This window comes from Juglans microcarpa x Juglans regia, chromosome 6S (assembly GCF_004785595.1).
Source record: "Juglans microcarpa x Juglans regia isolate MS1-56 chromosome 6S, Jm3101_v1.0, whole genome shotgun sequence".
NCBI classification, from domain to species: domain Eukaryota; kingdom Viridiplantae; phylum Streptophyta; class Magnoliopsida; order Fagales; family Juglandaceae; genus Juglans; species Juglans microcarpa x Juglans regia.
Window position 1 is genome coordinate 19307812 of NC_054605.1, and position 17012 is coordinate 19324823.

The 17012-nt window shown below is 37.6% G+C and overlaps 3 protein-coding genes across 4 annotated transcripts; all 3 read left to right on the top strand.

Annotated features, from left to right (window-relative positions):
- Nucleotides 1–2486: 2486 nt before the first annotated feature.
- On the top strand, nt 2487–6043 carry LOC121237897. Its single transcript, XM_041134825.1, has 8 exons — nt 2487–2703; nt 2790–2936; nt 3025–3122; nt 4517–4589; nt 4678–4738; nt 4831–4916; nt 5011–5100; nt 5823–6043. The coding sequence occupies exons 1-8, from the start codon at nt 2599–2601 to the stop codon at nt 5883–5885; spliced, it is 723 nt and encodes a 240-aa protein (XP_040990759.1). The 5' UTR covers nt 2487–2598; the 3' UTR covers nt 5886–6043.
- Nucleotides 6044–7535: 1492 nt separating this feature from the next.
- LOC121237955 (21 kDa protein-like) lies at nt 7536–8465 on the top strand. Its single transcript, XM_041134891.1, has one exon. The coding sequence runs from the start codon at nt 7617–7619 to the stop codon at nt 8238–8240; it is 624 nt and encodes a 207-aa protein (XP_040990825.1). The 5' UTR covers nt 7536–7616; the 3' UTR covers nt 8241–8465.
- Nucleotides 8466–11890: 3425 nt separating this feature from the next.
- Nucleotides 11891–16992, top strand: LOC121237726 (elongation factor G-1, chloroplastic). Of its 2 annotated transcripts, none has more exons than XM_041134584.1 (4): nt 11891–12276; nt 13908–15325; nt 15637–16149; nt 16686–16992. In XM_041134584.1, the coding sequence occupies exons 1-4, from the start codon at nt 12018–12020 to the stop codon at nt 16851–16853; spliced, it is 2358 nt and encodes a 785-aa protein (XP_040990518.1). In that variant the 5' UTR covers nt 11891–12017; the 3' UTR covers nt 16854–16992. The 2 variants fall into 2 exon arrangements, with proteins under 2 accessions (XP_040990518.1, XP_040990519.1); XM_041134585.1 differs by having other exon boundaries at nt 11892–12276; nt 13911–15325.
- The last annotated feature ends 20 nt before the right edge of the window (nt 16993–17012 follow it).

Sequence of the window (17012 nt, forward strand, 5' to 3'; positions counted from 1 at the left end):
GATCCCAGCTCATTTCATAACGAAAGGGTCTCTCAACTCTTCCTTTCAAGGAACTGTCATCATAAGAGAAGCTAGCTATGGTGCCTTTGGAGCTAAGTGTTCTGCTATGTGGGAGGCTATGGTTCTATGTGAAGAGTTGGGAGTGAGAAAGGTCATAATTGAAGGGGATGCAAAGGGTGTGATCGAAGCTGTGAAGATGGGAGAGAGGAATGATTCAAGCCTGGGTCATCTGGTGGAAGATCTGCAGCAGAAACTGAGGCCCTATCCAGAGTGGGAGATTGGGTTTACTCATAGAGAAGGTAATGAGGTTTGTCATCAACTTGCAAAAGGGGCAGTACATGGGGGGAATGATTTGTATTGGATTGAGGAGGGTCCTGAGTGTATTACTAATCAGTTGAGGATAGACAAAATGTATACAGATACAATTACAACTTGAAATTGAATACAAAGAGGTTTATTTCAAAAAAAAAAAAAAAAAACATCTACAATAAGGAAACCAAAAAGGATGGCAGCAAGATAAATTCAAAAAATGATGGATTACAGTTTGGACCAACTCCGGTATACTTCAAAATCAATTACAGCCCGTGAAGACGATACACTTGTCTCTTTTTAGCCACAAAGATTAGATTTGAAAGGTCCAGTGGTGATGAGTTAGGTGATCTAACGTGTGTGTCAAGAAGAGCTGTCGGAAAAGGTGCGTGACAACCATGCGTGATTTTCGCAAAACCGCCACTTTTCTCCGAGCTATTTTCGACTTATAAATTTGCTTGTATCGTGCATGTCTATTGGGAGTTGCAAGAAAGCTGTAGATCTATTTTTTTCGACTTTGAATAAAGTAAAATAAAATTAAGCAAAAGAAACATTGATAGACAATATGAGTAAATGGAGGAATGAGGGAGGAGATGAAGGAGGTGAAGGAAGCCAAGACCTCCTCTCCCCGGCGAAAATCAAATATGGAGCCTTTAATTTTTTAGTTGTTCAAAGAGATAAAAGTTGGAATCTAATTAGCATCACACATCTATCTTATTGAACCATTATCTCTTTCCCACTTTTTTCCCGATCATTTTTTTTAGAGAAATTGTCATTATTCATTCTTCAGAGAAATTTATATCCATAAGCAAATACATTCTAGGATGTCCTCATATTAAATATGATATTATAAACCAAAATAATGCATTTGGAGATCCACCAATATACTATTTTCTTTTGTGACTGGTCTGGTTTTCATTATTGCTGATACTCTCTATAGACAAACGTTCAAGAGACAATACTTTTTAGCTAAACAAAGACTCAACCTCACCATTCATAGAAAGAGATGAATCAACCTCTACAAACAAAAATGATGAATTACAGTTTGGACCAATTCCAGTAGACTTCAAAATTTGTGACGGCTTGTGAAGGCAACGCACTTTTCTTTTTTCATCTATAAAGGTCATATCTGAAAGGTCTGGTGGTAGTGAGTCCGATGATCTGGCGCGTGTCAAGAAGAGTTGCCAAAATGGGTGACGTGTGAAGACCACGCACAGATGTGGGCAGCGCATGAGAATCACACACGGTGATTTTTGCAAAACCACAACTTTCCTCCGAACAATTTTCGACTTGTGAATCTGCTTGTGCCAAAAAGGAAAGCAGTAAAATAGATGTGAAAAATGACGGATTACAGTTTGGACTAACTCATATAAACTTCAGAATTTGTGATGGCTCGTGAAAGCAACACATTTGTCTCTTTTCATCCACAAAGGCCAGATTTGAAAAGTCTGGTGGTGGCGCGTCCGGTGATTTGGCGCATGCGTCGAGAATAGTTGCCGAAAGGTTGACGTGTGAGGACCACGCTCAGATGTGGGCGGCTCGTGAGAACCACGCACGATGATTTTTGCAAAATCACTACTTTCCTCTTAACGATTTTTGACCTATGAATCTGCTTATATCGTACGTGTCTTTCAGTAATTGTCGAAAAATTGTAGATCTCTCTCTTTCGACTTTAAAGAAAGCAAAATAAAACTATGCAAAACAAATCTTGATAGATAAGGTGGGTGAATGGAGGAAGGGGCGCCAGGCGTGGGGAGAAGGAGGCGTTAGGGTTTTTTCTTATTCATCAGTAGTAGAAATTGTTCGGTAACACATTACTTTTTAAATTAAGGGTTAGTTTAGATTTAGAGATGTGATGATATAATTTTAGATGAAAGATGAAAGTTGAAATATTTTTTTAATATTATTATTGTTTTAGAATTTGAAAAAGTAAAATTTTTTATTATATTTTATGTAAGAATTTAAAGAAATTATAATGATAAATTTAAATTAGATGAAACGAGGCAAAACAATTTACGAATCGGGGACCTAAGTGAAAATGATCCTTGACGAGGATAGACTCTTGTTTCTTGATGCCTTTATTATTGTTATTCCAATCCGTTTAAGATTCTATAAATTCGGACGGCTCTGATTGCCGCCACGAGAAAACGACCATTTGAAACCAAAATAACACCATCTTCACTTCTGCATCATCCAACCAAATTTCGAACGGATAACACAAAGTTACAATTCCCCATAACAGCTCCAAAAACAAGAGGTTGAGCACTCCCATCTCTCAGAAGGCCATCAATGGCCGCTCTCAGCATCGGCATAGCCACCACCGCCATAACAGCCCGTGCAACTCTCAAACCTTCTAAATCTTTCAGGCCCAGAATCTGCTGCAGCATTGGATGGGTACCTCTTACTCTTTCTCCCACACCATTAATCTATTAATTTCTCATAGCTTATTGAATTTAAGCTTAATTTTTGGGCAAATGAAGGACCCGGAAGGCGTATTGGGCCCGCCCCAGACCGGCCACCTAGCGAGGCGCGAGTTTAAGAAGCGGCTCGAGAGAGACGCCGAAGCCCGGGAGGCCTTCGAACAACAAGTCCGCGAAGAAAAGCAGCGTCGCCAAGCTCTTCGGCAGGTTATTTAATGGAGTGGGTCTTGGAGGTTTTCTTTCGTTTTATTCTGTATTCTGATTTTTATATGGTTCTTTCTGTTGTTTGTCGTAGTCTAGGGTCGCTCCCGAAACTCCAGAGGAGCTGATCGAGTACTTTCTGGACACTGAAGCTCAGGAAATTGAGTTTGAGATCGCGAGGTTGAGGCGCCGGTTAGTGTTTTTGCATTGTTACATGTTAAATGTCCACATGCTTACCAGTTATTTGTGGTTTTGATTGCTCCAATGCGGAGGTGCATTTCTGTGTGTTTAGGAGCGGAACCCAAGCATCTACTTTTATATATATGTATGTATGTATAAATGTTACTTGTAACACCAACGTGGCAGACATGTTTTTGAGGTTAAGGTTTGATTTTTGAAGTCTACCTTTTCGTTTATGGATAATGCAAGTCTGCTATATCAGTGGTGTTACATGCGCAGTACATTGATGCTGTTATAAGTAACATCATATACATGCATGCATATACATATATATAATAATGTTAGTATGGGGTACTTTTGTTAGAAATGATAAGAGAAATGGAGTAAAGCAAAAACGGAATCAAGCAAACACGATACAAGATTTACGCAATTCAGCAACGTGTCTATGCCCACGGAGTAGCAGAGGATTTTATTTAAGATTATAGTCGAATATACAGTACGCAGTACAACAGCGTACAGAAATAATATATATAACCCTAATTATCAGGTAAACTCTAGTTAGCGGGTCAGGTTTTGATTGTTTCTAATTAGCCCCCGGACCCCCACGAGACTTGTCCATGTTCGCTTTAGCTTGGATGGTCCCCCGCGCCCCATGGCTCAAGCCTCATTGAAAATCCATCAAAAAAACCACAACGAGACATTGTCGGGTCGGATCATTAAATCGGGCCGCACACAAACAAAGCCAGGCTCCACACAAACAAGCCCAACAACTTTGATTCCTCCAATCGTAATCCTTTTGCATACTTTGTTTTATACTTCATTCATAAATCATATTAGGATGGTCTTCTAAACTAGCAGCAAAGTTGACTGTTCTAGACCTCTTGGGGCCTTTTTTGTGCAAGTTGTTGTGCATTCTGTACGGTCAAAGAATCTACAAGTGGATTCTTTAATTTCTGATTTTTTTAGAATTAATTAACGCTAAAAATTCTCTTATGTTCTTTGCTGCAAAAATTTATCCTTTCCCGTCATATTTAAAAAATCACCCACATGACCATTACTCGAAGTATCTTATTGAGGGTGTAAAAGGATGTGCTGGCCTTATTCTTCTATATTATAAATGTGGAATTTCTTTAAGCAAAAAAAAAAAAAAAAAAAATGATGGCAGAAAAATCATAGCTCCCTTAGTATGTTCTATTTCTAAAAGTCTCATGTGGTTTTAGTACTTTACTGGGCATTGAAGGGACATGGTGTCAATAGAAAATCTACAATTATCAGAAAGTTATGAATGGTTATATCAACACTTACTGTATTTCCAATTACTCTTTGAATTTAAATATTTTTCTTCTTGTGCCCAAATCTCTACCTTGCCATCAATAAATGCCTGCTATAACATGTAATTTTGTCAGATTGAACCAGGAGGTTTTTTCACACCTACAATTTGAGTTGGGTCAGCTTCGGTTTGCTGTTTCAAAATCTCAGGTCCCCATTTTCAAACTATTCATTTCAGTTATATTCTGCACAGATGATTGGCTAGAGTAAAAACGCTCAAATGCTAATTATGATCTAGGATATGGAAGATAGATTGATTGAGCTAGAAGCGCTGCAGAAAGCCCTGCTGGAAGGAACAGGTATGTTACACCCCCAAACTGTGGTGCTGAGGGTATGCATCCTTGCCTTTTACTACAAACCCACAATCCTTTGGTTGCATCTTGTGTTACAGAAGCCTATGATAAAATGCAAGCTGAGCTCATAGCAGCAAAAGAAAGTCTAACCAAAATATTGACATCAAAGGATGTAAAAGCAACTGTATGTGCCACTCTTTTTGCTCATCAAGCCTCTTGGTTTGTTACAATTTTTTTTTATCATATATTGCTCAAATGGGTTAAATTTTACTGTGCAGTTATTGGAGATGGTTGAGCGGAATGAACTCAATAGATCCTTACTGACCCTTCTTGATGAAAATATAGCAAATGCACACAAGGGTAACCAGGTAATAGCCATTAGGGAACTCCTGGGCGGTCTAGTGTAAGTAGAATTTTTTGTTGAGTTGTTTTGAAATGTATAGAATGGGGAGGAGATCCCAGGATCCTTCACAAGTATACATCCCAGGATCCTTCACAAGTATATACCTTACTTTTCTATGCCAATAAGCTGCACTAAGTTCATGCAATTAAGAAATTTGTAGTGAAGTCTCTTGTGAAGTTACAGCCGCAAGCCAAAAGGGGAGATCATGTATGAGACCATTCTCTCTCATTGAACTGTTTGATTGAAATAAATTATAATGGCCCTCAATTCTTTGTTCTCTTGTCACACTGGCCGTTAATGAACGCACAAGGCATCATATCATATGGCCTAGTACGACCAAACTATAAATAGAAAACATTGCCTGAGATAGTTACCTGTTGTACAGAATTTACAAATAGCAGTTTCCTTTGAACAATAAAACATCTGTCCAGTTGTGGGAGTAGTCTTCTCACTCCTGATTTATCGCACCTGTTCATTAATTCCAACTCCACTGGGTTGCTTTATATATTGTCCCGATTTTCAACACTTTCAATGTTGACTTGATTCACACTTCCTCCAGTGTTCTTATGTTTTGAACAAGAAATTTGCATGCCATTTTTTTTCCCCAAAACTAAGCTAAATTGTTCGTTAACTGCATTCATTGTGAACTAACTCAGATTATGATCAATGTTGATGTCCAACATGCAGAAACAAGCAGCAGAATTCATGGAAAAGCTTCGCGGGGCTGTTCTCAGATACATGACAGTGTAGGACCCACGTGGTAATCATCAACTTTCCCTTTAGTGTTTTAAGTACGCTGCCACATAATTCACCAAATTATGATAAAGGAGTTGTAAAGTTGTAATTTTGTAAACATTAGAGGACTTTGTTGGTTTGATATATGATTAAGTACGGGCAATGCCAATGCAGATCTTTTCTCAAAGGGACCGTTAGGGCCAGCGACAGTTCCCACCGATAAGGCAAAATTCACTTTTTTTTTGTCTATTTTTTTCAAGTATTTATCATTTTAAACATTTAAAAAAAAATTCACATACTCATTAAAAAATATTTTTTTAACTATTTTAAGTTAAAAAAAAAAGAAAAAAAAAAAGCAAATCGATAGACACTCTCGAAAGAATTTATCGGTAACTTTAGCATTATTCTTTCTCAAAACAAAATTGGCAAGAGAGCGAAAATCATTGCGGAAAATCGTAAAACTCCAACTATGACTTGCCTGCAAGAGGATAACGCACTACCAGCAATTGGCTCATTTCAAGTGCCACGTTGAATATTACGAATTTCCATCAGCTCAATAGTCAATGAGCTTGTACGTGTTTAGACGTGGGAATGCGTTCAATATAACGGATTTCCACCGGTTTACGTTTAGAATTTAAACTCATCTTAACTCATAATTATAATTTTTTTAAATTTTAATATAAAATATAATAAATAATTTAATTTTTTTAAATTTTAAAATAATAATAATATTACAAAATAATATTATAACTATATTTTATTATCTCAACTTAATTCAATTTAACATCTAAATACAGCTTAATAATTAAGTAACAGTGCGTTCGAATCCCATTTTTGAGCAACAGTCAACGTCCGAATTCGTCACTGATATTTCCTAGAAGCATAAAGTCCAACGCAGGATAATATCTTGAACATGTTTTTTTCATTCATTTCGAGATAAGTTCCATCTTTTGACCACGTATGGGGGAGCTGATCGGCGAGAGATATTGGGTTGACTAGACGTCGGCCTGGAGGAGCCTAGTTGGTACTCATTTCCTGTTGGCAGCAATCCATTACAAAAGATTTCATGGGTCATTATTTATAATCCTATGAAAAATATTCATATACATTATTCAAAAAACATTTCACATCCTATAAAAAATTATAAATGTGAGGTCGTTACTGTAACCTGCACAGTGACTAAATCAGAGTAAATCTCCAATCCATTATAGTTCTCAAACACTAGAGACCGGAAGTTACATGCTTTTGTGCCAAACAAAATCCAAATCCGTGGACCGTGGTAGCAAGGCAGATGGAACGCACATCAAAGCTTAAAAATCTATAGGCACCTATTTACCAGGCACAAAGAGTACTCCACAATCCACTGTCTCCACTTGGCAAATGAGACGTATGTGAAAAAAAAAAGAGGAAGCATCACAAGTAGGCAGCCAAAAAGGGTGGCCAAAGGAAAGGCGAGTGACACCTCTTAGCCAAAGGAAAGGATAGAGATCATGTTAATCTGAAAAAATCTATTATGTCTTTTCTTATCATCTTTTCGTTATTTCGTATTAAACGATAATTTTATAAGTAAAATATAATAAATAATATATATTACTTAACATCTCTATCCTTATATATATATATATATATATATATATATATATATATATATATATATATATATATAACTTCCCACCTTCCCAGAATCCATTAGATTCATTGCTGAGAAAAATAATAGTCCTGCCCACCTCTATATTCTGCTGAGAAATGGTTAGACTTGGCCTTTCTGTACTGGTTCTCTCCTTCGTTCTTTACATGGCTGGCACAGCGCAATCCGCGGCCGTTGCCAGACATTCCAGCCCTACAAATTTCATCAAGGCCTCCTGCAGGGCAACTCGCTATCCTGCACTTTGCGTTCAATGCCTTTCAGGTTATGCAAGTGCAATCAGAAAAAATGAGCGACGATTAGCTCAAACCGCCTTGTCAGTGAGCTTAGCCAGGGTGCGGTCGGCTGCAGCGTTTGTGGCCAAGATGACTAAGGTTAGGGGGATCAAGTCCAGAGAGTTTGAGGCTGTGAAAGACTGCATAGAGAACATGGGTGATGGCGTCGACCGTCTTAGCCAGTCGGTTCGGGAGCTTGGCCATATGGGTCGAGCCGTGGGTCAGGACTTCGTCTGGCACATGAGCAACGTCCAGACCTGGGTTAGTGCTGCCCTCACCGACGAGAACACTTGTCTTGATGGGTTTTCTGGCCGTGTCATGGATGGAAGTGTCAAGACTGCTATACAGAAAAGGGTCACCCATGTAGCTCAGGTTACTAGTAACGCACTCGCACTGGTAAATCGTTTTGCTTCAAGACACCAAGCTGCTACAACCGTAGAAAAGCCTTAAATGTTGTCATAAAAGCCTTGGATTTTGTCTTGGGAATTTTGGTCCGTTAACACGCGTATGTAAACATGATGTATCTAACGTAAGCTTTAGATGCTATCTTGGGGGTCTTGGTTTTCTGCTTGATCTGTAAATTTGACACGAAAGGTTTGAGTCAAGCTTATGTTTATCTTGTAAAATATCAAAAGCTTTGATTGTAATAAAAAATTATAAAAGGCATGAACTCTAGATGGCACTCAAAAGTCCTGAAAAACCATGCAATCTTTCTTTTAGCGAAAAGGAGGAATTAAGAAGAAGATATAGGTCAAGCTTTAGATTTTAAACAAATATGGCACTTAAATTCAGGTCAAGGTTCTTGCAGATATAAGATCGATTGAATCTATGATCAAACTTCAGATTTTAAACATTAGCCACTACGAGAGGAAGAGGATAAGTAATTCAACTATGCAGACTCATTACTCCTGTTCTCTAGAACTGATCTCCTTTAATTACTTTTGTTGGAGGGAGGAGGATAAGGTTTTGGCTCAATCACCATAGTAGGTGCACAATAGGCTACAGATTTCTTGCAATTTTTCAAGTCTCTCTTTGAAAAGGCATTACAATTATCTAGATAACCAGAACCTACTACATAGTTTAAATGGTGTGGCACGAGGAGACAGGGTAGGTCCGACAGGAGGACAGCCCTGGCTTAAACTGCGTGCTTCAATCTGCAAAATCAAAAGCTTAACTCTAAAGCCAAGTGTCATTCTCAATGTGATTGTTGTGTTATTATTATTATTATTATCACCTTGTGACGACTTTGGACTTCCCCTACCGGCAAGACGACCAAATCCCATATTGTTGATTTTGCACATCATGGACACAGAAATAGATGAATATTTTATGTAAAAGGCTTATCTTCTAAACCCTTTCACGGTGTTTTAGAAGTATCTTTGAACACTTTACCATTAGACAAAGTGCAAGCGCATGCTCGCCTTTTTATGCTGTGTTTTGGTAGCTTTGTTAAAAGAATTTTGGACTCAATATTTCTAGATTCTTGTTCCTGGTGTTACAGTAAATTTCATGCTTTCTTTCAAGCTGGGCTTTAGATCACAATCGGATCAACCACATAACTGAACTTAAAGGCGAATCTTCAAGGAAAATTGACTTGGTAAATTAGCATTGATAAAATATATGAAACTCCGGGTGGGTGCCATGAGATTTTCTATAGAGATTAAAAAAAGGGTGCATGTATGACTAAAGGATGACCAAAATGGAAATCTAGTCAGTAGTCACCCAGAGTGACATGGTGGGGAGGGGACACGAGGCCTGCCCGAAAGCTGAAGATTAGAACAGAAAAAGATAGTCCCTAATCCCTGTCGCATAAAGAAATCTGAGGCCAATTGAAGCTCAATTTCCAAGAAAGTTAAGGGAATTAAAGCAGGTAGAGTAGAGTAGTGGACCCCTAACTCCATAAGGTTTGAACCTTACCATAGAGATCAGAGAAACGTCTTAACTTTTCTTCTTTAATTATTCGAAGAGGATAACTTTTCTTCTTTAATTATTCGAAGAGGATCCGAATACATAATAATTCACCGAAAGGTCTTTCTTTTGTGGGATATCAAAACATGTATAATTCATTGATCAGAATCTACAGGATTTGTCCAGTATTCTGAGCTGAAAATCCAGAGCCAGATCAAGATTTATCTGACCTTCGAGTCCGGTTTGATTGCGGAGTGAATTAGTTTTGTTTTATAGCTGGGATAGTTTGGTTATGGATGGTGATGTTGCCAACTTTTGACACAAGATACTGTGCGTTTTGGCCTTTCATCTGCCCCAATCCTCCGGATTCACGTCAAGATAACACCTCAAATCACTTTTAACTTCTATTGTCCCCAAAAAGGAGGGCAGAAAGAAGCTAGTCGGACAATTTGCAAGTGGTACTCACGCCGCATTGAGTTTACGTGCACGGTTCATCAATGACTTTACTTCTGCAATGGATACGATCATAACGATGTTTGTCATGTCATGTCATGTTACGTCGAAAATTTCTTCATTTAGTTGACGTTTCTGCTGTGGAAAATAATATATACCTTACCTCTATATTACAACTAAATTACACCTAAACTGTGTTGCCAGTAATTTTGAATTAAAGTAAAAAAAAAAAATTAATTAATTGTTTAAATATAAATTATATTTGAGTTGGTGATGTATAATTATCCGTCTACTCTTCAATATCATGACTGAGAGAGCCAATACCATTCATAACATAAGTAACAAAGTTTAAATATTATCAAACAAACAATGAAGTATGTGAGATAGATACTAATGTTTGATGGAAATATGCTTTATAAAAATAAATAATTATTTAGAATATGTGTTAATCCTGGCCCATATCTGAGTTGTTAATTGGCCAGACTTCAAACAACTTTGGAGGCCGATGATGGGCTAGGAGGAGATGCCCTCAGTTTAATGTATTGGGCTATGAAGTTTGAGCGGAACTCCCAGAATAAAAAGCCTAATATCTGGGCCTGAGCCCACAACAGACCAGAATAGTGGGACCCCTGGGACTCTTGCCTGCTGCAAAAGTGTGGGCGTTGCTTAGTTTGTTTTTTTTTTTTTTTTTGGCCTTTATGGTTAAAGTTTAAACAAACAGTTTGAAGCCTCAGGTTTGGAAAATGGATAGGTATGAAATTTTGAGTTATGTGGCATCTTTCGAGCCATTGTTTTTCTTCCTATCTACAAAAATAAAAACCTAGGTCTTCTTTTACGCATCTGACCATAACAACTTTCAAAATTACATATCCATCCCCCTTTTATATCATTTTCAATTTTTCAATGTTGAGTGACAAGCAAGCATGCATGGATGGCATGAATGCCAAGTTTTCTATGTCCTCTATCTTATGCGAAATTTAGTTATTTATTAATGTGGACTAATGCTGTCATAAAAATTTTCATTATTGGAAAAATATTTTGAAAAGTATTAAAAACTAATTATATCGTAAGGATAAATTTTATGAGAATAATTTTATTTAAATGCTTTTATACCGCACATCATTCACGTAATATAATTTGATTTGTAAGATTTAAATTTTAAAATGTAGATTCTCTATATGAAATATGTGGTAAGTCAGACCTCAAAACTCTCTAAAAATAAGGCTCTCAAGCCATTTATTAGGACTCATAATTGGTGGTGCATCATTTAAGATTTTTATAACTTTAAAAAAACTAAAATCAGTATATTTTGTTTTTTTTTTTTTTATGAAAAGTATATTTTGTTTTTTAAGTTACTTAATAAAGGAGAAAAAAATGAAATTTTTAATACGAGGGATATAAATCATTTTTCTAATATCATCATTTCATCATTCTAAAAAGTTACATTAAATTATTAGAGGAATATTTATTAATTTTTAGATATCTATCAATCATTTAATATTAAATAAGTGATGATGAAAGACATTAAGTAATAATGAAAAGATGATTAAAAATAATAATATTATTTTCCTTTTAATGCATTTGCATCATGTAGCCATTCCCATATGCTAGATAGGGTAGTTGGTAATTTCATCAAATAGAAGGCCAAAAACAGAAATGAAAATAAAATATTAAATGCAAAGAAAAATGAAAATGAGAAACAAAAAGTAATCGTTCGGTTCAGAACGACCGAAAACGAAAGGCAAACCCGAGCCGAAGTTCGCAAACCACCCCTGGCCTCTCGAGCTTTGCTTTATCTCCATTCAAACACTGAGCCTAAGATTAAAAAAACATAACGCACATCTACTCTCACTCAAGCAGACGAAAATGGCGACAGAATCAGTGCGAGTGTCTGCTTCTTCAGTTTGTAGTTTCAGTATAAATGGGTCTCAGAGAAGGGCTGCAATCCCTCTCTCTCCGGCTCGCTTTCTTGGTCTGCGTCCTCGACGACCACTCTCTTCTTCTTTCACTTCATCATCTTCTTCTTCCCAGCTCATTAACGCCGTGCGCTTCATATCAACATCTTCGAAGCCCTCCACTTTGCGGAGCAGAAGAGATTTCTCTGTCTTCGCCATGGCTGCTGACGGTCTCTCTCTCTCTCTCCGTCTTACTCTTAATTTCTATTGCTAGTATGGTGGTTAAAGTTAATTTTTTAAAACGATTTTTGTGTGCCCTTTTATTCTGCTTGTTAAATTATTTAGGATATTTTTTGAAATTGACGGGCAATTTATTCTTGAATTACTCACAGTTCAATTTATTTTCGGTTTCATTTGCTTCCGCTTAAAATGAATCCGGTTTATTTTTCATTTCAGGATCAAATAAGTTTCATTTTTGTACTACGCAGTCCTCTCTTTGGTGTGCAAACGTCTTTCTTTCTTTTATGTGATTTGAATTTTCAAGTGTGAGTTCAGTTGAAGATGGCATGGAGTTGCTTTCAAGTTCACTGAACGTTTACTGTCAATTTCAATTTTATTTGGCAAAGTGGTGATTGAGTATTTTTTCTTTCTCCTTCAAGGTTCTCAATTGAAGGTGTTAGGATGTTATGTGGAGATGAAATGAATCCATTACTGTGTAGACAGTATTTATAATTTAAACAAAAAAATTGAATATATGTCAAATGATGTGCTTTCTAAAGTGAGTTAGCCCCTACATGGTGTTGAATAGTACCATTTGGCTCCTTCAAATTGCAAGATACAAAAACAGTAGGTTTTCTCAGAAAGTGCATTTTGCACCCAAACTACCACTTTTTTGGTCATTTTCACTATCAATCGATAAAACCTGACCAAAAATCAGATAAGGGGCAGAATCTTGATACTCAAATCGTGATTGAGGTGCAAATTGTCAAAAAGTGGTACTTGGGTACAAATCGAAAATCGTTTTTGAAAAGTAAAAAAAATAAAAAAAATAAAATCAGTTTGTACCCTTGTGGTGCGAATTGAAAAATTTTGAGGGTGCAAAATGTATTTTCCCCAATAGATTTTGTTCCCAGAGCTGCTAACCATAAGTAGCTTGTAGCAATGTATCTATCTTGAGTGTTCTCTGGTGTATGCTTGCCAAAAGCTTCAATTTTGGACTATTGAGAAATGTGGGAAATTAGTTGTGAACTTTGTGTGTGGTTCCCTTTTAAGTATTGTGGTTTATGTGGCAGGGTTATAATTCATAAAACTTTGAGGATCAAAGCATCGTAAATGGTTTTGTTAGTGAAACCCATCCTTATTGTTGTTGTCTTCAATAGAAATTTGAACTCTATGGGTATGGACCATATGGTGGTGTTTTTGTGACATTAAAAATTACGAGGCTGCCCCTTTAAAAAGTTTATTGTGAACATTCATACATATTGTTTTACAAAATAATCATGCCATACTCAACCTCTAAGTGTGCCTATAAGTATTGGAGGGGTTTACCAATCATAAAAAAACATCTTTCTGAAGTTCGAATAGAGTGAAAAATTGTTGACAGGAAGCTTGGTTATTATTATTTGGGATGTTGATATTCTGCACCAGGAGCCACATATTTTGAGCATCAAGAAAAAAACATAGAAGTTCCTTTTACTATGTATTGGCAATAAATTCTGAAAGTGCTTGTGAGGTCAAGTAATATTAATTCTTGCCTATGTCATTGATTAGTTTATGGACTTCCACGCAAAAGCCATATAGTTTGCGCAAGTTTCTGTGTATGAGCTAACATAGCAGAGATGGATTTCTTTTGTCTTTTTGGCAGAGTCAAAGCGTGCAGTGCCGTTGAATGATTATCGCAATATTGGAATTATGGCTCACATAGATGCAGGAAAAACCACTACAACCGAAAGGATTCTTTACTATACAGGAAGAAACTATAAAATAGGTGAGGTACATGAAGGAACGGCTACAATGGACTGGATGGAGCAAGAACAAGAAAGAGGGATTACTATAACATCTGCTGCAACTACCACATTCTGGAACAAACACCGGATTAACATTATTGATACTCCCGGCCATGTCGACTTCACTCTTGAAGTGGAGCGGGCTCTCAGGGTATTGGATGGTGCTATATGCTTGTTTGATAGTGTTGCTGGTGTAGAACCACAATCTGAAACTGTGTGGAGGCAAGCTGATAAATATGGGGTACCCAGAATTTGCTTTGTCAATAAGATGGACCGTCTTGGGGCAAACTTTTTCCGCACAAGAGACATGATTGTGACAAATTTGGGTGCTAAACCACTGGTGATTCAAATACCAATTGGTTCAGAAGATAATTTTAAGGGAGTCATTGATCTTGTGAAGATGAAAGCTATAATTTGGTCAGGTGAAGAGTTGGGTGCTACGTTTGTGTACGAGGATATACCAGCAGATCTTCAGGAACTGGCACAAGAGTATCGATCACAGATGATAGAAACCATAGTTGAGTTAGATGATCAAGCTATGGAGGGCTACCTAGAAGGAGTTGAACCTGATGAGGAAACTATTAAGAAATTAATTAGGAAGGGAACCATCTCAAGCAGTTTTGTCCCAGTATTATGCGGCTCAGCTTTTAAAAATAAGGGAGTTCAACCACTGCTTGATGCTGTTGTGGATTATTTGCCTTCTCCAATTGACGTGCCGCCAATGAAAGGGACTGACCCAGAAAACCCGGAATTGACACTTGAAAGGGCTGCAAGTGATGATGAACCATTCTCCGGACTTGCTTTCAAGATCATGAGTGATCCATTTGTGGGATCTCTTACATTTGTGAGAGTGTATGCAGGGAAACTTTCTGCAGGATCGTATGTAATGAATGCAAACAAAGGGAAAAAAGAGAGGATTGGTAGGCTTCTAGAAATGCATGCAAATAGTAGAGAGGACGTTAAGGTAGCTTTAACAGGTGACATTGTTGCTCTTGGTGGTCTAAAAGATACCGTCACAGGAGAAACACTGTGTGATCCTGAGAATCCTATTGTGCTTGAACGGATGGACTTCCCCGATCCTGTGATTAAGGTTGCAATTGAACCCAAGACTAAAGCTGATGTTGATAAGATGGGAGTGGGGTTGGTCAAACTTGCTCAAGAAGACCCTTCTTTCCACTTCTCACGAGATGAAGAGATCAACCAAACAGTAATTGAAGGGATGGGGGAGTTGCACCTTGAGATTATTGTTGATCGGCTCAAGAGGGAGTTTAAGGTTTATATCTGAGAACCCATGTCACGTACTTGGTTTTCAATTTCATATGTTTCCTTACTCAGGTTCATAATTTGGTGTTGTGCACCTCCTAAGATGTCTCTGTGGGACAATAATACTCAAACCATCATGCACATGATCAAACACATATATATTACCAAGCTACTTGATAGAACTAGTAATTTTTTTTCTCAGCTTTTATGTTGAGTCATTAATTATTGTTGGTGAATCTACGAAGAACTAAATTCTTGGTTTTTATTTTATTTTATTTTTATAATTTGATTTGCCATAACTTGGTTGCTTGTTGCATATAGGTAGAAGCTAATGTTGGTGCGCCCCAAGTAAACTACCGAGAAAGCATTTCTAGAGTCTCAGAAGTGAAGTATGTTCACAAGAAACAGTCTGGTGGACAAGGTCAGTTTGCTGATATTACTGTACGGTTTGAACCCATGGAACCAGGTAGCGGATATGAATTCAAGAGTGAAATCAAGGGAGGGGCAGTGCCTAGAGAGTACATTCCAGGAGTGATGAAAGGTTTGGAGGAGTGTATGAGTAATGGTGTGCTTGCAGGCTTCCCTGTCGTTGATGTACGTGCTGCTCTAGTAGATGGTTCTTACCATGATGTCGATTCAAGTGTACTGGCATTCCAGCTTGCAGCCAGAGGAGCTTTTCGTGAAGGGATGAGGAAGGCTGGCCCAAAGATGCTTGAACCTATAATGAAAGTTGAAGTTGTTACACCTGAAGAACATTTAGGAGATGTGATTGGTGATCTAAACTCGAGGAGAGGTCAGATCAACAGCTTTGGTGACAAACCTGGTGGTCTCAAGGTATGCCTGATGACCTCTCACGTCTGGCTTAAATCTTTGGACTTGCATCTTGGAAGATCTCTTACAACTGCATCTACTCTATTTCTTATTTTTCTATAAACTGTCTGTATCTTGTCATTGCATGCCGTCATTCATATCATAATGATTACCATCTTTGATGAATGATTGCCATTGCAACTCTTGATTGTAACAGTGTATCCTTTTACACTTCTACCTTGGGTCTTTAGTGAATGTCTCAATTTTTGAAAGCCAGAATCCCTTCCACCTCACCCCACCCTCTGGAAAGAAAAAAATGGAAGAAAGAAAATGAATAAAAAATATATTTGACGGAAGGGAATTGTTGATGTTAACGGTTGCTCACCATGGGTCTTTCCTGTGGTAGTCTCGACTTTTTTGCCCGAAATGAATATCTCAAAACAAGAAACGGAAAGCTGATCGGCTCTTGATCATAAGCCATCTTCTTTATTTGCTTCTGTTCCCTTCTTTTTAGGCTAAGAACATCCTTTTTACCTGTGATTTCTGGGTGATTATTGCAGGTGGTTGATTCGTTGGTACCTTTGGCAGAGATGTTCCAATATGTTAGTACACTCCGAGGGATGACAAAAGGCCGTGCATCCTACACCATGCAATTAGCCAAGTTTGATGTTGTTCCTCAATACATCCAGGATCAGCTAGCTGCTAAGGAGCAACAGGTCGCTGCTTAAATTGTTCTCTTCAAGAACAGGGGAGCAATATATTTTTGGCATATTAAATTTTGAATGTTCGCTTCATCATTCCCTTTCCCCAAAACCTATAATTCTTCTGTACCATTTCATAAATCAATGTGACTGAAGGTTACCCAAAGCTGACAAAGAAAACAAAGG

Coding starts and splice junctions, on each gene's coding strand:
- LOC121237897 (XM_041134825.1), top strand. CDS start 2,599: ATGGCCGCTCTCAGCATCGGCATAGCCACCACCGCCATAACAGCCCGT. Junction 3,123..4,516: donor ATCGCGAGGTTGAGGCGCCG/GTTAGTGTTTTT, acceptor TAATTTTGTCAG/ATTGAACCAGGAGGTTTTTT. Junction 4,739..4,830: donor AGCCCTGCTGGAAGGAACAG/GTATGTTACACC, acceptor CTTGTGTTACAG/AAGCCTATGATAAAATGCAA.
- LOC121237955 (XM_041134891.1), top strand. CDS start 7,617: ATGGTTAGACTTGGCCTTTCTGTACTGGTTCTCTCCTTCGTTCTTTAC.
- LOC121237726 (XM_041134584.1), top strand. CDS start 12,018: ATGGCGACAGAATCAGTGCGAGTGTCTGCTTCTTCAGTTTGTAGTTTC. Junction 15,326..15,636: donor GGCTCAAGAGGGAGTTTAAG/GTTTATATCTGA, acceptor TGTTGCATATAG/GTAGAAGCTAATGTTGGTGC. Junction 16,150..16,685: donor ACAAACCTGGTGGTCTCAAG/GTATGCCTGATG, acceptor TGATTATTGCAG/GTGGTTGATTCGTTGGTACC.